The 22,737-nt window shown below is 48.6% G+C and overlaps 1 protein-coding gene across 1 annotated transcript in view; it reads right to left on the reverse strand.

The window, feature by feature from the left end:
• FER1L5 (fer-1 like family member 5) overlaps positions 1-22,737 on the reverse strand; it is a gene marked incomplete at both ends in the record, with an annotated part of 65,442 nt that overhangs the window by 9,951 nt on the left and 32,754 nt on the right. Inside the window, 12 exons of the mRNA XM_080684939.1 lie at positions 321-398; positions 486-633; positions 863-1,036; positions 1,131-1,294; positions 1,854-1,956; positions 2,696-2,810; positions 3,122-3,285; positions 4,129-4,260; positions 5,341-5,496; positions 5,569-5,746; positions 6,417-6,517; positions 7,369-7,493. Coding sequence (XP_080541065.1) covers positions 321-398; positions 486-633; positions 863-1,036; positions 1,131-1,294; positions 1,854-1,956; positions 2,696-2,810; positions 3,122-3,285; positions 4,129-4,260; positions 5,341-5,496; positions 5,569-5,746; positions 6,417-6,517; positions 7,369-7,493 — 1,638 coding nt within the window. The remainder of the gene's footprint in view (positions 1-320; positions 399-485; positions 634-862; positions 1,037-1,130; positions 1,295-1,853; positions 1,957-2,695; positions 2,811-3,121; positions 3,286-4,128; positions 4,261-5,340; positions 5,497-5,568; positions 5,747-6,416; positions 6,518-7,368; positions 7,494-22,737) is intronic.

Raw genomic sequence — 22,737 nt, forward strand, 5'->3', positions numbered from 1 at the left:
AGGGACATGTGGTTTCCAAATGGTCACTCTCTTTTGCTCTCCTGAACTCCTCCCTGTTCAAGGCCAGCTAAGTGGTCCCACAAAGTGATGCCTCCCCAACTCCCCGTCTTAATTGCACAGCATTGGGGACACACCTCAAGTACAGCCTTGCCTTGTATTCCTTGTTTTTGTGTCTTTTCCCCAAACTGGGGCTATGAGCTGCTGGGATGGGGGGTGGTCTGCATATCCGTCACCCTCTTCCTTTGCCATATTTTTTATACTATGAGTGAGCACATCATGGGCCCCTGGGGAGCTGGGGGAGAAGAGGTGCTGCCACCTACCCTGGAATGTCTGGATCTGGTTGCCCATCAGGTTCCGGGCCTGGTAGATGTAGCAGAAAAGCTGGTAGTAGTGGGGCTCTGGGTAAGAGAGGAATGGAGTCTGTCACCTGCCCCCAGGACTCCACCCCAGCCCTCCCCTCTCCCTGCCCTCAGATAAGTGCTCACTGTTGAAGATGCAGTAGATGAAAGGCAGGTGGGGCGGCGGCGGGGTGTCCTCTGGGGCAGGCTTCCAGGAGCCCCTGAGTGTTCTGCTGAGACCCCGTGATGGCGGCCTGTTCTCTTCCTTCTCAGCCTGCTTTTTCAGATCCTTCCCCTGCCCACCACAGTCTCCCTGAGGCTCTTGGGTGCCCATGCCTAGGTCCCCCTTTTGCCTTTCTGGGCTCCAACCTGCAACGCCTGACAATGTGGAGTCAAGACGCAGACTGCCCACCCTTCAGCTCTCAGTGCCCCAACCTAGGGCATCTGCTGTTGCCACGCCTCCATGGGCCCGGGCTCCAGGGGGTGGGGTGCTGGGAGGAGGTACTGGGCCCTCTGAGCTTTACCAAGGATCCCTCTAGGAGGAATATGGGTGCGATGCCCTTGTCCTTATTGGGGGCCAGCCTGCGGTGCCAGCAGCGGCGGCGGAACCGGCTCTGGGGCTGAGGGTTCAGGTTGAACTTGGAGCTCATGGTGCCGTATTCCCAGCCCTCCTCCTCCTGGGTTGGGCCGGGGTGGTCCTGCAGGGAGGACAGCAAGGACAGCCTCCTGCCATGGCCAGGGGTGGACCCTGCCAGCTGTCCTGCCATGTTCCTGCCCAGGTGGCCCCCTCACCAGCTGCAGGAAGGTCAGGGTCTCCTGCTCCAGGTTCAGCTTCCCGTGGTTCCGGCAGCGCACACGCGCCCAGCGCCGCCGGCGGCAGGAGTAGTAGGTCTTCTCCACTGAGTTCCAGACTGGAGGTAGGCCAGAGGGCTGGATCCCCACGCCGTACTCCCAGCCTGCAGGAGCAGGGCCGTGGCGTGGGTGCCCAGGTCCCACAGGCTGGGAGGCTTGGAGGAGCCTGAGAGATGGGCCCCAGAGGGTAGGCTACAGGGGCAGCACTGCCCTCGTGTCCAGGTCTCTCTGGCCCTAGAAGGTATGGTCACTGTGTCACCTCGGTGGCCTGGGCCCAGCTGCCCATCTCACAGATGAGGAAGGTGAGGCTTAGATGTCATGTGACCCATACAAGGTCCCACCACTCATAAGTAGCAGGGTTTGTGTCTTGAGCCCAGGTCTTCAGACTGCCTGCTGAGGGCACCTCCCTGCAGCCCCCGGGGGGAACCCCGGCTCCAGAGCCAGATCCTTGCTCAGGCACTGAGAGGTCCTTCCAGCCCGCCCTGTCTCAGAACTGGGCCCAGGTCTGTGGGAAGGGTCAAGCCCTGCTCTCCGGAGGCTGGGGGACCCCCAGGAATTCAGGCCCATCCCACCCGGGAGCTTGGCTGTTTTCAGGCTGTGGGCAGTGGCGGACTCTGGCAGCTCCAGGCCCTCCTGCCCGCGGCCTGTGAGCAGAGGACTGACCCTCATTGTCCACCGCGTGGTTCAGCTCCACAGTCCAGTTCTTCTTCACGTGCCAGCCTTGGGGGCACTTCACATTCTCCCGCGCCTCCACAGGCTGTCCGTTCTGTGGGTGAAGAGGTGGGCGGGCTGAGGGGTGTGCTAGGGGCCGCCTTTACTCATCTGCCTGCACATTTGCTCGACCGGGAGCAGACGGCACTTGCTATGTCTAATGCCACTCAGTCACTGAATATGCCTTTACCGACTTGCCTTTTTAAACTATAAATAAATATTTTTTTAAAGGAAACTGTATGTCCACTCTCAGTGGAAAATCAGCATCACTCCCCATAAATAGGAAATAACTATGGCAATGACCGAAAGCAAACTTGAGTGTGGCTGCCACCTGGATGCTGCCGCCTGCCCCAGCCCAGTGGCTGCCTGCCCAGGGAGCCCAGCGTGAGGGGGTAGACCGCCCTGTCACATGCAGCAGTCGTCAGCCTCCCCGGGCTTACAGATAAATCAATTAAATGAAACAAAACTCAGTTCAGTTCGTCCCCCTCACAACGCCACGTTTCAAGTCCTCAATAGCCACACGTGGGCAGCGCAGATATAGGCCGTTCCCATCGTCACATCAAGTTCTGCTGGACAGCAACTTCTGCTTAGAGCAGCCCCAGCCCCCGTCCCTCCTCCCACTGAGGAGGCCGTCTCATTGGAGCCATCATCAGTGCTAGCCCAGGGTCCACACAGGGGAGATGGGCTCAGATAGCAACCCCTGGTCTAGTGCTCTTTCCACTTGCACAACCCAGCTTCCAAGGTGGCCATCTGGCTGCATGCCCTGCGCCCCGAGGTGGTTTCGCCCTGCTCACCACGTCAGTGTTGGGGGTGGCTGCCGGCACCCAGGCTCCCGCGAGGTCCCGCTGCTGGTTCTCATACACCTCCTCCAGCACCTGGCTTTTGTTGATGTCTGTGTCCAGGAGGAGTCTGGGGGCAGCAACACCTTGAGTTCCCAACACGTCTCCCCATTCCAGACCCCTGGGGTCCTCCTCTGCTGGCCGAGTGCTCCCTCCTTGCGAGCCCCGCCTGCTCTGGCAAGGCTGGGCAGTGGGCCCGCATGCAGGGCAAGGTGGTGGGCAGGGCTTCTGCCTGGGCACCCCAACCCTAGGGCTGGGCTTCAGTGGCTGTGTGCCTGCCTGTCTAGGCTGCTGCTGACCGGCGTCCCGGAAGAAAGAAGTGTTGGCTCTAGGCTGCATGGCCAGAGCACACAGGCTCCAGGCCCTGCACCCAAGACTTACCTCCTCTGCGGCTCCACCGTCCACTTCCCCTCCCAGTGCCATCCCGAGGGCTCCTTGAAATCCTCCTTGGGGAGAGCCTTGTGGCCCAGGACGTCAGAGAAGTTGGGGCACTGGTACAGCCCCTGTTGCCCCCACTGGTCTTTGTACTTGGCCTGGTTCTCATACTGGGGATGGGAGCAGAGAGCAGGCTGTCAGTATCTGCTGCCTCCCCAGCACACAGTGGGACAGCATAGAGCCTGGTGGTGCCTGTCATGGGGCCTGTCTGCCTTGTCACTGCTGACCCCGAGGGTCCCCTCCTGCTCCACTATTTGCCTCCTCTTTGCAACCTCTGGGCCTTTCTTCCAGGTTCCCCTGCTGGGTGTGCGGTCCCTGCACTTCCTCCAGGGTCCCCATCTCAGCATCTCCAAGCCCTACAAAGGAGCTGGTTACGCATGTTATATATCCACCTGCCACACACAACTTAGGAACCATGAAATGTGGTTTAATTCAGTAAATTACAAAGCCTGAAACTCAAAACCCACTTCCCTTCTGCTTTCACAGCTTAGCCTAAGCCCTGCTCACCCACCCCCTGGGTTCATTGCCCTGTAGGAAGGCGCCGTTTCCTATCCCTCTGACAGTGCCAGGCCTCCCCCTCCCTGCGACCACCAGCCTGGCCTGAAAGACCCAGCTGGGGGGTGTGGGGCCCCAGGCTGCCTGGCTGGTGATGGACAGGCCCCTGCAAGCTGGAGCCTCGTTCACTCACATGCTCTGAACTAACAGGGAGAAATTCCCCATAACTCTGCACTAGGGAGAGAGTGACTGGCCCCAGGGGACCACTCAGTGACCACATGCCTGTGGCTTGTCAACCAGGGACCCCAAGCGGGCAGTGTCTGCAGTCACTCTAATGCCTGCTGCCTTTCTCCATCAGACCCCCTTCAGAATCTGATTCTCTGGGAACGTTTTCTCGATGCTGGGCCATTGCAGTTCCCTCCCTTCTGTCCCTCTTGCCCCCCACCCCGGCTGCTCACCGTCTCCGCGTACACGACCACCTCACCCTCTCGGAGCAGCTGCAGGTCCCAGCTGTCTGTGACGTTGCCCAGCCACATGCAGACCCGGAGATGGGCCGGGAGCAAGTCCTTCCGCCCTTCACCCTCTGGGTACTGAGTCAGAGGCAGGTCAAGCCCACAGGGGTGTGAGCCCCCCGGAGGCAGTGGTGCAGGTGAGGGAGAGGCACACACACACCTGCTCCTTCACCCTGAGCCCCGGGAGTAGGGGCCCCACACTGAGCTGAGCTAGCTGATGGTTGTACACGTGACCCCACACTAGTTGGGGCTGAGGGGAAAGGGGCAGTGCTGCCCGGGGAGAAGCAGGGACATTGACAGTGGTCCTAGCGATCACTGATTGCGTTCTCACCGTGTGCTGGCACAGTGCTCAGTGCTAGTGTGCAGCGTGTGCTCTGACCCTCACACACCACCGTGAGCAGGTGTCATGGTCACCAGACCATTCTACAGAGGAACAAACTGAGGCTGGGCACAACCAGGAGTGGCTGAGGACATACAATCCAGCAAGTGGTACAGCCAGGGATCAAGTGTCAGTGCTTCTTGCAGGATGAGAAGGACTCAGAGGGCACAAGAGAGGCCTCGAGATGGCAGGAGGGCAGAGGACAGGCAGGTGTAGGGGGGGAGCCCAGCATGGCCAGACTGTTGAGAGGATGGGGCCTGAGAGGGCGGAGGAGGAGAGGTGACTGGGGTCAGACCAGAGAGGTTGAACCTTCTCTAGGACGCAGTGGGAAGCCAGGTACGTGTCTCACCTGCCTCCGGGGCTGGGGGCGGGCTGGAAGCAGGGGCTCTGGTCAGGGTGGTGGTAGCCTTATTTATGGCTTATATCTGATGTGATGGGCTGGTGCCCAAACCTTATAGTCTTTGAATATTTTGGACTGTACCCAACTGTGGTCCAGGGGAGACAGAACAGGACTAACTACGTGTGGTGTGAAGATGGTGGAGGAGGCAATCTGGGGACATTGTTAGGGTCACAGACTGGGCATCAGCCTCATGCTGATGGGCTTTTCTTCCTTTGGAGACTTCCACCCCATTCGCCCGGTAAAGGGCCTGGGAGCAGGCAGGGGCCAGCCCTCGGGGAGGCTCATGGGAGCCCCCCAGAGCTCAGGGAGTCTCCCTGGGGTGTTTCTAGGCCTCCCCCAGATCGGGACCGGAGCTGCCCAAGGACTCCCACTTCCGCACCTGCAGGAGCAGGGTCTGTGTCTTCCCACAGAACTTGCCGCAGTGCAGAGCCCCCGTCGGGGAGAACAGGACACTGTGGGCAGGCACCTGTGCGTAGGCCACTCTCTGCTCCTTGGCCATCAGCCAGATCATCACGTCCGGGATGCTCACCTGGGGCTGCCGTGGCAGGAGAGTCAGGCCCACGCACAGGCTCCGTGGCCTGCACCCGGCCAGGGGTTCCGTGCCCACCTCAGGGAGCACGGCGTTGAGGCGGTATAGCCAGCCCTCCACGGTGGCCACCATGTCCCTAGGCTGGACTTCCTTGGCCTTTTGTGCCAGTTCCTTGAGGAGGAGGCTACGGAGCTGCCACCTCTTCCTGTCCAGTTCCGTGGCTTTTGGCTGATCGATCATGCAAGGCAGAGGGTGCCTGTGGCCAGGACCAGGAAGGAGAGGGCTGGGCCATTCATGGCCTCTGGCCCTGTTTTAGACCAATGTGCCTTTCCTGGATTCGCGATCCTGCCCAGCCCCTGCTGGCTTGACACAGGGAGCCCGTCCCACCCCTCCTGAGAAGCCTGCTCACCGCAGGCCTGGCTCCCAGTTTCTCATCCCCCCATCCTCCCACCCTCACCCACCCTTCCCAGTCCCTGCAGTGAGCCAGGCCTATGCTCACACCTCTTGGAGAGGGGTGTGAGGCAACCAAACCCCGAGGTGTAGCCGTGGGGATCCAAATGGGGTGCAGGGCAGGCAGAGGCCTTACAAGGAATCTTCTGGAACATTTAGAGCCCTGAAGAAGGCATTGTGGAGAGGAGCAGCAGGGCAAAGGGGTGGGGCCGGGCAGGGCTTGTCTGGAAACACTGAGAGGCTTGGTTTGGTGGGAGCACGAGGTGTGGAGTGGGGACAGCAAGGACAGTGCTCAGGGTGGGGTCGGGGGAGGTGGGGAAGGTGAGGGCCATTTTCTGCAAGGCCTGATGGGGGAGGGGGAGGAGAAGCTGCTCTGTTGTTTGGATCTCAAGCCAGGGAGAGATCTGAGGAGGTGGGGTCAGGGTGGGGAGGGTGCCGTCAGGAGCCCCAGCTCAGATGAGGCGCCTTGGTCCTACTTGCAGTCCTCCACCAGGTCCCTCAGCAGTTTCCTCCACTGGGTGAGTAGGGCGGGGTCCCTTGGGTTCCGCATAGATTTCAGGGTGTCCAGATTGGCTTTCTGCCCAGTAGGAGAAAGAGAGCAGGTGAACATGGGGCACTCAGGCAGCTACAGGGCTGATTTGCCCGACATTTCCAGTCAAGACTTGGAAACCTGTGAGGGGCAACCTGGGGATGCCAGTCCAAGGCTGTCACAGGCCCTTGCGGGGTGAGGATCCCACACACCCTTCCCACTACCCCACAGGAGAAGGGGGAGCAGGAATGGGCCAGGAAAGGCGGATTGAGGAGGGGCACAGATCCCGATGCTCGGCTTTTGTTCGCATGTGCAAGAAAGTCATATCTGAGGTGGAGGCACCATGTGGCTCTCCTGTCTAAAACTGCAGTGGCTTATTTTCTTAACAGACACCTAAGACCTTTTGTGATCTGACCTCTCCCAGCTTTTCTGGCCTTATTCGCACTCATCCCCATGCCCCCACCACCCTCGACCTTCACATCACCATGGCTTTGCACATTGTTCCCTTCTCTAAACCCCCGATGCCCCCAGCAAACTCCTCATTCTTGAGGGCTCTGCTCAAGTATCACCTTCTTTTCGAACACCTCCTCCACTATCTGCTCTTCATCTCCCCTCCCCTGCCCAGTCTCTGCCCCTGTGGCCAGGTGCCTGCACAGCCTCTGAAGCCCTGGCTGCACTGCGGAGGACTACGTGCACCTCTGACTTCCCCGAGGCCGAGGACAGCAGCTGTGTTGACTCATCTTGGTGTCCTCAGAGCCCAGCCCATGTCAGGCACTTCCATCTCACTCGGTGTGGAGGGCATGTGTGAGCTAAGGGACCAGTTTCCTCTGACTGTGACTCCTTATCCTAAATCTCCCCTCAGTGACAGGTCCTCCCCGCACCCAGCCAGCACCACTCACCAGGCGGTCCCGAGTGAAGTGCAGAAGGTTGAGGCAGTCCACGCGGAAGCTGACATCCTCCCAGTAGGAGGTCAGGGCCACAACCGGCTTGGTGTTGTACCAGGGCACATAATTGTAGATGTTCCCTGAGACACAAAGATAAGGGGCGGGGGCAGTGTCTGAGTGTCTCTGGGAGGTCTCCTCTCAGTGTGACCCTCAGAGGACCTTCATTGAGCTACTTCATTCCTGCAGGATGCCATCTGCTAAGAATTCTAACTGGAGTCCTCCCACCAGACAGTGGGCCGCCTGATCAAGTACTCATCATGCTCAGGGGTGTCACACAGCCTTTTCAAAGGCCCCAGTGTGCAGGGGGGACAACCCAGGCTATGGCTGGGAAGTAGTTTGCCTGAGGTGGCACCACCAGGTGGCCATAATGCAGGCATCTAGCTGCACAGCCCCATGCCCTTAACTTCAAGCAAGATATTGAGGCAAGAGGCATGACTGGAGGCAGGTCTACCTCTGGGTGGCCTTCAAGGCCGGGGAGGAGTGGGCCCTGGGCTCAGGAGGAGACCCAGGGTTTGGCTGGGATGGGCAGACATCTAACATAAAGATCTTGCCAGTGTGGAGGAGGGGGTTGGGGCAAGCATGGATTAAACCCACGATGATTGGGTTCCTGGCGATTTTCTTATTGAAATGAGGGGAGAAACCTAGATGAAACGTTAGGGATCTTTTTCTGAGGTGTGTTGTTGAGTTGACGCAAAAGGAAGAAAACCACAGAAGCCAAAAATAAAGCAGAATGTCGGAGGCAAGTGGAAGCAAGCTGGCTCCTGTCCTCTGAGTTTCTGGCAAATCTTGGAGAACTTGTACTTCTTTTTGGCAACTGCCTGGGCCCATGTGTCAGGAGAGAAAGCCTAGCGCTGTCACAGTGGGCAGTCTAGCAGGAGACTCCATGTGGTATAGGTTGAATTGTGTCCCCTACAAAGATATGTTGAAGTCCTAACCTCCAGAACCTCAGGATGCAGCCTCATTTGGAAATAGGGTCATTCATTGTAGCTGTAATTAGTTTAGATGAGGTCATACTGCAGTGGGCTGGGTCCTTAACCCAATATGACTTGTGTGTTTATAAGAGGAGGAGAGACAGAAGGAGATGGTGGCCTTGTGAAGACACAGAGACAGAGGGAGACAGAGGCAGAGATGGAGTGCTGTGTCTACACGCCAAGGCACACCGAACATGCAGGCAGCCACCAGAGGCTGGGAGAGGCCTGGAGCCTGCCCCTTAGACTCATCAGAAGGAGCCGCTCCTGCCGACACCTTGGTTTCAGATGTCTAGCTTCCAGGACTGGGATGCTATCAGCCACCCAGTCTGTGGTGCTTGGTCATGGCAGCCCCAGCAAAGTAATAAGCCACGCAAAGCTGGCACCTCAGAACCTAAACCCTCAGTCAATGAAAAATAACCCACCGCACAGAAGAACACGGCAAGGAAACATACCTGCCTCCAGCATGGCTCTGGGGCAAGGGGACAGGGAAATTTCCCCCAAATTTGTTACCACAAGCGGGCCCTCATGCAGGTTGCATTTTGCATTCAGGCCACCTGTAGGGTCTGTGGAAAATTTAAAATGGTCTCTGGTTGGCAATGCCCCAAGTAACCAGAGGAAAAAAAGACAAACCCTCTCTGGGGCATGAAGCTTTATCCAAGTCCCAAAGGGTTCCACAAGTAAAGCTCCAAGAAAATGAGCAGCTTAGAACCGGTGCACACTCTCTAACTCAGCAGTTCAGCTCCTTGGTGTACACCCAACTGCAAGGCGCACACAGCATTATCAAAAGACAAAATGTTCATCACAGCTCCATTCGTCATAGCCCCGAATTGGAAACCACTGAAATCTCCCTCAGAAGTAGAAGGACAAATAAATGATGGTATAGCCCTAACCGGTTTGGCTTAGTGGATAGAGCGTCAGCCTGTGGACTGAAGGGTCCCAGGTTCGATTCCGGTCAAGGGCATATGCCTTGGTTGCGGGCACATTCCCAGTAGGGGGTGTGCAGGAGGCAGCTGATCAATGTTTCTCTCTCATGATATTTCTCTCTCATTGATGTTTCTAACTGTCTATCCCTCTCCCTTCCTCTCTATAAAAAATCAATACAATATAAAAAAATAAATGATGGTATATTTGCATAATGGAACACTACACAGCAATGAGAATGAGCTATGACTACTCCCAGCAACATCTGGGTCTGTGAATGCATTTCACAAACAAAATAATGGGCAAAAGGTGCCAGACACATGAGAATACATACTATATGATTTCTTTGATATAAAGTTAAAAACCAGACAAAACAAACTGGAGGCTAGGCGAGCGACTGCCTTTGGGGTTAGGGGGTCCAGGGGCCTCTGGGATGTCGGGACTCTTTCACGGTCTGGATGTTGTGACAGGGGTACGTCTGCTTTGCTGAGCTGGACACTTTGGTTTTTGTACTTTTCCATAGACATGTTATACTCACATACAAAGTTTACTTAAGAATTTAAAAAAGTTGGGGCAAAGGAGACAAAATAAATACATAAAATGCAGTGTGTCAAACAGTGGAGAATGCTATGTGGAAGAAGAGGGGAGAGGAGGACAAGAGCTGCCAAAAAGTGGTCAATCAAATGGCCACCTACAGCCTTTTCTAGAAGCCCTAGAAGAAATGATGTAGAATGCAGCCCAGAGATAAGACAAATATGAAAGAGAGATTAAAAATATGAAGAATAAAATGAGAACTTCCACAGATGGTAGAGTGAATTTGAGAAGGAGATACAAGAGACAAGGGGGGTGGTTATTTTCAAAGAAAAGTATCGTATAATTTTTCAGAATTGTTGGAAGGCACCAGCTTTAGACCCTGGCACTGAGGGAATGATTAGGACGATAAACAAGCAGAGATCCCAGGCTGGGGTTTTCAGATAGGAGCATGAGGACACAAAACGGCAATTTTCTTCTTCTATTCTTGGATGGCATACAAAAGCAACAAGGAGAAGGAAAATAACTCCATTTTCAGCAAAACAAGGAGACAGATATAATCTTCAGACTCAAAATACACCCAAGGACTGCCAAAAGCAACTGTGATTGCTCTAGGAGCCCCAAGGGGTGAAGTTCAGCAGAAGTCACCTGTGGAGACCTGAGGACCAAGACAGACAGCAGGGAGCCCAGCTTGACAGAGCAGAGAGCAGAAAGTGCCAGCAAAAACACACTCCCAGAAGGAATTGGGGAGTCAGACGAGGAAATGGGAACCAGCAAAACTCAGAAAACAAGTGAAAGGAAAACAAAAGCATCACAGAAAGGAAGCAGAGTAGAAAAGGCAGCACCGGGGAGAGTAGACCTTGCAGATAATGCAGTCAGAAGCATAGAAACAAGAAAAGTGGCCAAAGGAAATGGAAAGCGTCAAGAAGGACTGTGGAGAAAAGGACAGATACAGAAGAAAACCAAGAGCTGTGGAACCCAAACGGGGCCCCTGAGTAGAAAACCTAAACAATAGAACAATGGGAGGATAATCTTTTTAACAAATGGTGCTGGGAAAAATTGCAAAGGAATTCAAAATGGATCATAGTGCTAAATGTAAGACTAAAACTGTAAAACTTTTAGAAGAAGAAAGAGGAGGAAACCTACATGACCTTGGTTTAGGCAAACAATTTTTGGATTGGATATGACACCATAAGAGAAAAAAAATGGACTTTTTCCAAATTAAATGTTTGCACATCAAAAGATACCATTAAGAAAATGAAAAGTGCCCTAGCCAGGTAGCTCAGTTGGTTAGAGCATTGTCCAGATGTGTGAAGGTTGCGGGTTCATTCCCTGGTCAGGGCACATACAAGAATCAACCAATGAATGCATAAAAATCTGCAAACAGTTAATGTGGATGAGAATTAACTGCTGACTGCCTAATAAAGTTATAAACCTGAAGAAAAAAAAAAAGAAGTCACAGACTATTTGCAAGTAATCCTATATAATAAAGAGGTAATATGTAAATTGACCATCACACCCTCACACAAGATGGCCACCCCCATGTGGTCAAGATGGCCATCCCCATGTGGTCAAAGATGGCCACCACAAGATGGCCGGCAGGGGAGGGCAGTTGTGGGCAACCAGGCCAGCAGGGGAGGACAGTTAGGGGCAACCAGGCTGGCAGGATAGGTCAGTTGGGGGGGACCAGGCCGGCAGAAGAGGGCAGTTGGGAGCGACCAGGCCGGCAGGGGAGGGCAGGTAGGGGTGACTGGGCTGGCAGGGGAGGGCAGTTGGGGGCAACCAGGCCAGCAGGGGAGGTCAGTTGGGGGGGACCAGGCCGGCAGAATAGGGCACTTAGGTGTGACCGGGCTGGCCGGGGAGGGCAGTTGGGGGCGACCAGGCTGGCAGGGAAGGGCAGTTAGGGGCAACCGGGCCAGCAGGGGAGGGCAGTTGGGGGGGGGACCAGGCCTGCAGGGGAGGGCAGTTGGGGGGGACCAGGCCTGCAGGGGAGGACAGTCGGGAGTGACCAGTCCGGCAGGAGAGGGCAGTTAGGGGTGACCAGGTCAGGAGGGAAGGTCAGTTAGGGGTGACTGGGCTGGCAGGAGAGTGGTTAGGAGGTGATCAAGCTGGCAGGCAGAGGCGGTTAGGGGCAATCAGGCAGGCAGGCAGGCGAGCAGTTTGGAGCCAGCAGTCCCGGATTGTGAGAGGGATGTCCGGCTGCTGGTTTAGGCCTGATCCCACAATTGGGCCTAAGCTGGCAGTCAGACATCCCCCAGGGGTCCCAGATTGGAGAGGGTGTAGGCTGGGCTGAGGGACACACCCCCCACCCCAGTGCATGAATTTCGTGCACCAGGCCTCTAGTAATATATAAGTCTGTAAGAAAAATACAGCCAAATAGAATAATGGATAAAAGGTATATAGGCTTTTACTGATGAGGAAGAACAAACGTTTGTAAATATGTGAAAAGATCCTCAGCCTTCGTTTGTAATCAGGAAAATGCAAATCAAGGTCTTATAAGATCATTTTACATCCACCAGATTACTTGGGGTGGTGAACACACAATACAATATACAGATGATGTATTATAGGATTGTACACCTGAAACCTATATAATTTACACTCTAATAAATTCAATTATAACATACATTCACCAGATTGGCAAAAAGTTCAAACTGGGCATGATCAAGTACTGGTGAGAATGCATAGTAGTAGGAATTCTCATACCACGCTGATGAAAGTGTAATTTGTTATAATTGCTTTTGCTTTAAATTTCTCTTCCACTCCTGGGTTTGTAATTTAGAGGAAGTCTCGCTCTTGTGACTAGGAGACATGTATAAGAATGTTTATAACAAAATTATTATAGTAGAAAAAAAGATACAACCTAAATGTGTACATATACCACATAATTAGAGATGACTTCTACCATACTTACAGGGAAGGTTATAATCATACAGCAAGGTATATACAGAAATAAACATTAACTTCAGCTACAAATACCAATATAAAAAATTAATATTGAGCAGAAGGTGCAAAAAAAGATGAATTCAGATTGAAAAGTTCCACTGATATAAAATGAAACAATGGTATGCTCTTTAGGGCTGCACACATAAGTGATAAAAAAAAATTTTAAAGCAAGGGTGTGGCCCTGGCTGGTGTGGCTCAGTTGGTTGGGCATTGTCCAGTGCACTAAAAGGGTGCAGGCTTGGTTTTTGGGGGCATGCAGGAAGCAGCTAACTGATGTTTCTCTCTCACATCAACTTTTTTTTCTCTCCCTCTCCCTTCCTCTCTTTCTAAAAATCAATAATTAATAAAAAATATTTTTAAAAAAGCAGGGGTGTCAGTATCACAAGAGTCAGGATCGTGGTTATTTTTGAGTAAATGAATCTTGGAAGAATACATGGGAGGCCTTCTAAGAGGCTGACAATTTTCTCTCTTTTAATCTTAGTGTGAGCTGGTGGGTACTACTTTTATTCTTCTTTACACTATATATGCATTTATATACTTTTTGTATATTTATTTTATAATGTAAAAACAAGTAGAAGGCATGGTCGAATACTGTGTTCTTTTTACCAGTAGCTTACACAGCCAGACAACACACAAAAGTAAAATCGTTCCTTTAAAATGGCTATGATGGGACAAGCAAAATTACAACTAAACCACAGAACCACCATCATTCAGAACTGCCTGAAATCTGGCTGAACAAAAGTCCTATAACTAGAGAATTAAAGAAGCCACACTGAGACTGGTAGGAGAGGTGGGGGGCGCAGAACAGGCTGGTCTGACACCCACGTGTGTGGTTTTTTAATTGGGAGGGATACCTTGGCTGTGGTGGTCCCCTGTGAGGAGCAACAGGTTCCAGCCCCACACCAGACCCCTCAGCCCAACGTTCCAGAAAGAAATCCCTATAACTTTAGGCTGTAAAAACCAGTAGGGATTGTGGCTGAGTGACATAGAGGGTTGCTGGAGTCCCAGGCAGTTCCTCTTAAAGGGCCCGCACACGGACTTACTCAGACCCACTCCTTATGAGCTCCAGTGCTGGGGCAGCAGCTTGAAAGGATCCAGGGACATACAGTGAGGAACTAAATTGTCTGGCATCAGGGCAAGAACTGAGGGGCAGCTTTCTCCCATACAAAAGTGCTGGCAAGGCCTTTATTCCTTTGCTGAGAGCCTCACCTTCTCCCGCTCCCCTCCCCCTATCCCCTTCCCCCTGCCATAAGCTGTCACCATATCTGAATCAACCTGGCTCACATGGTCCACCCCACCTAATTTGCAGCCCCACCCAAGCTATTTGCAGCAGCTTTTTCATATGAATGGCCTGTCCTAGCTCAGATTTCAGACTCTACTAAGAATTCTCAAACAAGCAGCAGCTAACCTCAGCATGCCCCATACCTCTCAATAAGGAGCCCCAGGCCTAGCACTAGCAGCAGCCTCCCTTGGTTCATAGCTTGGCCTCTCCTGGCACCTCCAAACCCAACACACATAGCAGCCATCTGCAGATTGTTCTGTAGCTTATGTTGGGTGGCCCCAGGCAGGGCATAGAAGTGGCTGACTTTGCACCTCCTGGAAGGCTCCAGAGCCAGTGCATCTGGTGGTCAGCTTCAGACCATGCCAGATTACAACCCTACCACATCCATTTGAGACACAATGTAAGGGGCAGACTTGGAGAGCTGCAAAGTCCCACTGAGGCAAGTCCTACTCCATAGGCATCTCCTGCACAGCAGTTCTTCTGCTGTAGTCACAGCTGGTCTGCACAGCCAATTGGCCTGGGGCTTAATCCCTCCCAGTGATGCCAACAGCAATCAAGTCTCAACCACCACAGGACGATGCACACAGCCCACAAGGGGCCCGTCTAAAGTGCCCAGCTCAGGTGACAAGGGAGGCTGAGCCACTGGGCCCTAAGGGACACCTATTGCATAAGGCCACTCTACCAATTCAAAGAGACAGAGCAACTCTACCTAATACATAGAAACAGAGAAGGGAAGCAGCCAAAATGCAGAGACAAAGAAACATGTTGCAAATGAAAGAACAGAAGAAATCTCCAAAAAAAGAACTAAAGCAAATGGAAGCAAGTAGACTACTAGATTCAGAGTTCAAAACAATGGTTATAAGGATGCTCAAGGAACTTAATAAGAACTTCAAGGAACTTAGTGAGAACCTCAAGGAAACTAGTGAGAATTTTAAAGAACTTAAGTGAGAACATCAATGACACAAAAAAGGACCAGTCAGATATGAAGGCTACACTAACTGAAATGAAGAATAATTTATATGGAATCAACAGTAGAATAGAGGGGGAGGGAATAATGGCGGCGGAATAGACAGACGTGTTCCGAGCCTTGTCCCGGAGCAGAAAGAAAGAACAGCTGAGGGTCACGCAAGGAGTGTTTGTTGGCTGGTTGGGAGACAGCTGAATTCCAGAAGGAGGTGGGGGACTGCTGAACGGGGTTCCCCTGACCTGGCAGCACGAACTGCGGCTGGGTCCCCTCCCGGAGCTGCGGGCTTGGACGCGGAGTCTGCGCCATCTTGATCCGGAAAGTGGAGCTTATCTGAAGCCTGAGAATCCACAACTGCGGCACCCCAGGAACAGCTGCGAGCCCCAGAACAACGCTCCCCAACTGGCGCAAGCACACGGGTTCAGAGAAGCTCTACACTCCACCACGGAAAGGTCAGATTTCGCCTGGGATAAGGTGAGGTCTCTGGTCCCGGCGGGAGAGAGGAACGCGCGTTTTGCGGGAGCTGGAGGACCAGGGAAGTCTGTGCCTAGAAAAATCCGTGGCTGTAGGGGCTGGCGTGATCTGTGACTGTGGAAAGGGGTCCTCAGAGCTGCTAAGAGAAGGGCACTCTAAAAAGCAACCCATTTTGATCTGAAGTGCAGGGACACCCTAAGAATTTCAGGCAGTCCAGACTTACGCGCAGCCCCTGCTTTCCCTGGGTGCCTGGGCTTACTCGCAGTCCCGGAGTTCGCACACTTGGACTTTTTCCTCTTCAAATCCTTGCTTCTGATTACTAAGCCCAATACATAGGATCACCCAGTTGGGGACACCCTGGGAGACTGCAGGGGAAGGTTGTTTTTCTGGAACCTGGGGATCGGGAGTGACCATCAGAGAGTCAGCTCTGAGGCAGACCACTCCCACAGGCCAGTGGCGATTGCCACAGGGAAAGAAGGCTCTAACACTGCCTAGAGAGGCCATAGATAGACCCGGAAGTCAATCCAGAAACACTGCCACCCAGGGGCTGAATCACAAATTGACTCTTGTGTAATCAAAAATAAAGGAATACGAGAAATTAAGACACACCGCCTGCTTAAAATCAGGACTGGCTTACAACACCGAAGAGCAGTGGATCGCAGGGAACTGCAATACTGTCTGGACTGAGAAACAGGCGTGCCAAACAGAAAAACAGAGGAAGTGAATGACCTTCACTACTCCACATTTTATTTTTACCTTTTATTTTTTTTATTTTTTTATTTTTTTTTAATTTTCATTTTTTGCATCTTTTAATCAAGAAACTTTTTTTTTCTTTTTTCATCACTTGATTTTACCTTTTTAATGATTACATTTTTATTTTCAATCCGTATTATTACTACTGCTATTTTATCTTTTTTTTTTTTTTTAAAGTGTCATTTTATTTTCTCTTCATTTTATCTTGGGATTAGGGTTCTACATTCTATTTTTTATCTTTCCTTTAGCATCGTTTTACTCTATCTCAACTCTACCTTTAGGCCATCACTCTCTTCCTAACCTCCCCCTTTTCAGTGTCCTGTTTGTCTTACCCTTTTACTGCTTTAGATTTTCCCTATTCTTTCTGTTTACCCCTTGTTAAAATTTCACCCTACTTACATATCTAATCTCCAATCCCCTGCTCCAAGTCCACATACACCTCTCCCTTCGCTGTCTGAGTTATCCATAAACTTGTCCTTATCTCTGTCCTTTTGTTGTTGTTTGCTTGAATGTAGATTATATCCAATTTTTATGCTTTTTTTGTGAGATTGTTTTGCTTATTCTTCTTTTGTTTATTTTTTTGTTTGTTTTGTGCTTCAGCTTTCCCTTGCCTCACTCCATATTAGTTGGTGTGGTAGTTTGTACTAATACCCAGGCACTTGTTGCTGGCATTTGCTGGGATTAGTGATTGTTCTATTGGAGTTTTATCCCCAATATATATAGTCTGTTCCCCTTTCTCTCTTAGTCAATTTCTTGTCTCTCTTACTTTTTTTTTTTCTCTTTACTTTCCCTTTTCCCAGTTTCATTTTCACACTCCTTTTTTCTTTTTTTCTTTCTTTCTTTCTTTTTTCCTCTTCTTCTTTCTCTCCTATCACCTAATTTGCCTTTCTCTGGTGGTCACCTTTATTGGAGGTTATTAATATCGTGAATACATTCCTGTTCAGTGCCTTGTGAGTTGTACCTGGTAGTGCTGTATTTTGTGCCTTTAAATCAACCCAGGAGAGAGAGAACTACATAACCAGACACCCAGAGAAGAGAGACCATGGGGAGACAAAGAAGCAGCCCGCATATGAAAGAAAAGCAGGCATCACCAGAAAAGGAAGTAAACGAAATGGAGGCAAGCAACCTTCCAGAAAAAGAATTCAGAGAAATGGTCATAAGGTGGCTGAAAAGAATGGAAGACAAATTCGACAATATGAGCAAGAACCAAGAGGAAATGAAGAAAAACCAAGAAGAAATGAAAAATGACATCGCTGCTGTAAAGAACTCAATAGAAAGCATCAAGAGTAGACTAGAAGAAGCAGAGGACCGCATCAGTGAGCTAGAAGACAAGATGGAAAAAAATACCCAAGAAAAGCAACTTCTAGAAAAAAAAATTAAAAGGCAGGAGGAGAGTCTAAGGGAACTTTGGGACAACACGAAACAAAACAACATCCGCATAATAGGGGTTCCAGAAGGAAAGGAAGCTGAGCAAGGAATAGAAAACCTCTTTGAAGAAATAATGACAGAAAATTTCCCAGATATAGGGAAGAAAAAACCCACACAAATCCAAGAAGCTCACAGAGTCCCAAGGAAAATGAACCCCAAAAGACCGACGCCAAGGCACATTATAATTAAATTGGCAAACACCAACGACAAAGTAAGAATCTTAAAAGCAGCAAGAGAGAGACAGAAAGTTACATACAAAGGAACCCCCATCAGACTAGCAACTGATTTCTCAACAGAAACTCATCAGGCCAGAAGGCAATGGAATGAAATATACAAAGTCATGCAAAGGAAGGGGCTGAATCCAAGAATACTGTACCCAGCAAGGCTGTCAATCAAAATTGAAGGTGAAATCAGGAGCTTCACAGACAAAAAAGGACTAAGGGAATTTATTACCACCAAACCAGCAATGCAAGAAATGCTAAAGGGTCTACTGTAAAAAAAAAAAAAAAAAAAGAAAGAAAGAAAGAAAGAAAGAAAGAAAGAAAGAAAGAAACAGGAAGCGAAGAAGTAACACAGGGGTAAAGAATAGGAATGGCGACAAATAAGTACCTATCAATAATAACTTTAAATGTAAATGGATTAAATGCCCCAATCAAAAGACATAGGGTAACAGATTGGATAAGAAAACACGACCCATATATCTGCTGTCTACAAGAAACCCACCTCAGAAAAAAAGACGCACACAGACTGAGGGTGAAGGGATGGAAAAAGGTTTTCCAGGCAAATGGAACTGAAAAAAAAGCTGGGGTAGCAATACTTATTTCTGACAAATTAGATCTCAAACTGAAGGACATAACAAGAGATAAGGAAGGCCATTTCATAATACTAAAGGGAGCAATCCAACAAGAAGAAATAACTCTGGTAAACATATATGCACCCAATACAGGAGCACCCAAATACATAAAAAAACTCCTGGAGGATATCAAGGGAGACATTGACAGCAATACAATCATAGTAGGAGACTTTAATACCCCACTATCACCATTGGACAAATCCTCTAAACAAAACATCAGCAAAGAAGCATCAATCCTAAATGACTCACTAGACCAGATGGAATTAATTGACATCTTCAGAACATTTCACCCCAAAGCCACAGAATATACATTCTTCTCAAGCGCACATGGGTCATTTTCAAAGATAGACCATATGTTGGGACATAGGCAAAGTCTCTTCAAATTCAAGAAGATAGAAATCATATCAAGCATCTTCTCAGACCACAGTGGCATAAAACTGGAAATCAACTACAATAAAAACAACCCAAAGAAATCAAACACATGGAGACTAAACAGCATGCTATTAAACCATGACTGGGTTACCAGAGAGATCAAAGAAGAAATAAAAAACATCATGACAACAAATGACAATGAAAACACTACAATCCAAAATCTATGGGACACAGCGAAAGCAGTCTTGAGAGGGAAGTTCATAGCTCTACAAGCCTACTGCAAAAAACAAGAAACAGGGGTAATAAATTACCTAACCCAACAACTCAACGAGTTAGAAAAAGAGCAACAAGAAAAGCCCAGTGTAAGCAGAAGGAAGGAAATAATAAAGATCAGAGCACAGATAAACGACATAGAGACCAAAGAAACAATACAAAAGATAAACAAAACCAAGAGCTGGTTCTTTGAAAGGATAAACAAGATTGATGAACCTCTAGCCAGGCTCACCAAGAAGCAAAGGGAGAGGACCCAAATAAACAAGATCAGAAATGAAAGAGGTGAAATAACAACAGATCCCGCCGAAATACAAAGGATTGTTAAAAAATACTACGAACAACTCTATTCCAACAAACTGGACAACCTGGAGGAAATGGACATATTCCTAGAAAAATATAACCTTCCAAAACTCAATCAGGAAGAATCTAAACAGCTCAACATGCCAGTAACTATGGAAGAAATTGAAGCAGTCATCAAAGAGCTTCCGGCAAACAAAAGCCCGGGGCCAGACGGCTTCACAGGAGAGTTCTACCAAACATTCAAGGAAGAACTAAAACCTATCCTCCTCAGACTATTCCAAAAAATTCAAGAGGAAGGAACACTTCCAAGCTCCTTCTATGAAGCCAGCATCACCCTAATACCAAAACCAGATAAAGACAACACAATGAAAGAGAATTACAGGCCAATATCCCTCATGAATGTAGATGCCAAAATCCTCAACAAAATTCTAGCAAATAGGATCCAGAAGTACATCAGAAAGATCATACACCATGACCAAGTAGGGTTTATCCCAGGAATGCAAGGATGGTTCAATATCCGCAAATCAATAAATGTGATACATCACATAAACAAATTGAGAGATAAAAATCACATAGTCATATCAATTGATGCAGAAAAAGCATTTGACAAAATCCAACATCCTTTCTTGATAAAAACTCTCAACAAGGTGGGAATAGAAGGATCATACCTCAACATCATAAAAGCTATATATGATAAACCCACAGCTAACATCATACTCAATGGGCAAAAACTAAAACCATTTCCCCTAAGAACAGGAACAAGACAGGGATGCCCACTCTCACCACTCCTGTTTGACATAGTACTGGAAGTATTAGCCACTGCAATTAGACAAGAAGAAGAAATAAAAGGCATCCAAATTGGAAAAGAAGAAGTAAAGCTGTCCTTATTTGCAGATGACATGATATTGTACATAAAAAACCCGAAAGACTCCATCAAAAAACTAACAGACTTAATAAATGAATTCTGCAATGTAGCAGGATACAAAATTAACACCAAGAAATCTATGGCATTTCTATACACCAACAATGAACTTACAGAAAGAGAGACTAAAAAAGCAATCCCATTTTCCATCGCACCAAAAAAATTAAGATACTTAGGAATAAACCTAACCAAGGAGGTAAAAGACCTATATGCGGAAAACTACAGGACACTGAAAAAAGAGATAGAGGAAGATGTAAACAGATGGAAGAACATACCATGTTCATGGATTGGTAGAATCAACATCATTAAAATGTCCATACTACCCAAAGCAATCTATAGATTCAATGCACTCCCCATTAAAATACCAACGGCGTATTTCACAGACCTAGAAAGAACTCTCCAAAAATTCATCTGGAATAAAAAAAGACCCCGAATAGCCACAGCAATCCTGAGAAAGAAGAATAAAGTAGGAGGGATCTCAATACCAGATTTCAAGCTGTATTACAAAGCCACTGTCATCAAAACAGCCTGGTACTGGCACAAGAACAGACATATAGATCAATGGAACAGAATAGAGAATCCAGATATCGACCCAAACCAATATGCACATTTAATATTTGACAAAGGAGGCATGAGCATACAATGGAGTCAAGACAGTCTCTTTAATAAATGGTGTTGGGAAAATTGGACAGATACATGCAAAAAAATGAAACTAGATCACCAACTTACACCATACACAAAAATAAACTCAAAATGGGTACAGGACTTAAATATAAGACGGGAAACCATAAAAATACTAGAGGAATCCACAGGCAGCAAAATCTCAGACATATGCCAAAAGAACTTTTTCAGTGATACTGCCCCTAGGGCAATGGAAGCCAAACAGAAAATAAACAAATGGGACTACATCAAAATAAAAAGCTTTTGCACAGCAAAAGAAACCATCAACAAAACAACAAGAAACCCCACTGTATGGGAGAACATATTTGCAAATGGTATCACTGATAAAGGTTTAATTTCCAACATCTACAGGCAGCTTATACAACTTAATAAAAGGAAGATAAATGATCCAATAAAAAAATGGGCAACGGACCTAAATAGAAGCTTTTCGAAAGAAGACAGAAGGAAGGCCAAGAGACACATGAAAACATGCTCAAAGTCACTAATTATCCGAGAGATGCAAATCAAAACGACAATGCGATACCATCTCACACCTGTCAGAATGGCTATCATCAACAAATCAACAAACGACAAGTGTTGGCGAGGATGCGGAGAAAAAGGAACCCTCGTGCACTGCTGGTGGGAATGCAGACTGGTGCAGCCACTGTGGAGAACAGCATGGAGTTTCCTCAAAAAACTGAAAATGGAACTCCCATTTGACCCAGTAATCCCACTCCTAGGAATATATCCTAAGAAACCAGAAACACCAATCAGAAAGGATATATGCACCCCTATGTTCATAGCAGCACAATTTACAATAGCTAAGATTTGGAAACAGCCTAGGTGCCCATCAGCAGATGACTGGATCAGAAAACTATGGTACATCTACACAATGGAATACTATGCTGCCGTAAAAAAGAAGGAATTACTACCATTTGTAGGCACTTGGATGGAATTAGAGAACATTATGCTAAGTGAAATAAGCCAGTCAATGAAAGAAAAATACCACATGATCCCACTCATTTGGGGATAATGAAAAACATTATAAACTGATGAACAAAAAGATAGTTACAGAGGCAGTAAAGCATCAAACAGACTGTCAAATTACAGTGGTAAGGTTAGGGAGAGGTGGGGGAAATAAGAGATCAACTGAAGGACTTATATGCATGTATATAAGAGTAACCAACGGATGCAAAACATTGGGGGGTGAGGGCATGTATGGGAGTGGGGTGGGGGTGGGGGGCAATGGTAAGATATGTACACATATAATACCTTAATAAAAATTTGAAAAAAAAAAAATAATAAATAAATAAATAAATAAAATGTAAAAAAAAAAAAACAAAACAGTAGAATAGAGGGCTCTGAGAATCAAATTAGTGACTTAAAAAAAAAAAACACCCAATCAGAACAGCAAAAAGAATTAAAAAATATGAAGATAGTGTAAGGAGCATCTGGGACAATTTCAAGTGTACCAACATTTGCATCATGGGGTGCCAGAAGGAAAAGAGAGGGAGCAATAAATTGATAACCTATTTGAAAAAATAATGACAGAAAACTTCCCTTCCCTGGTGAAAGAAATAGACATACAAGTCCAAGAAGCACAGAGTGTCCCAAACAAGATGAACCCAAAGAGGCCTTCACCAAGACACATCATAATTAAAATGAAAAAGGTTA

Source organism: Plecotus auritus (assembly GCF_963455305.1).
Source record: "Plecotus auritus genome assembly, chromosome: 8".
Lineage (NCBI taxonomy): Eukaryota > Metazoa > Chordata > Mammalia > Chiroptera > Vespertilionidae > Plecotus > Plecotus auritus.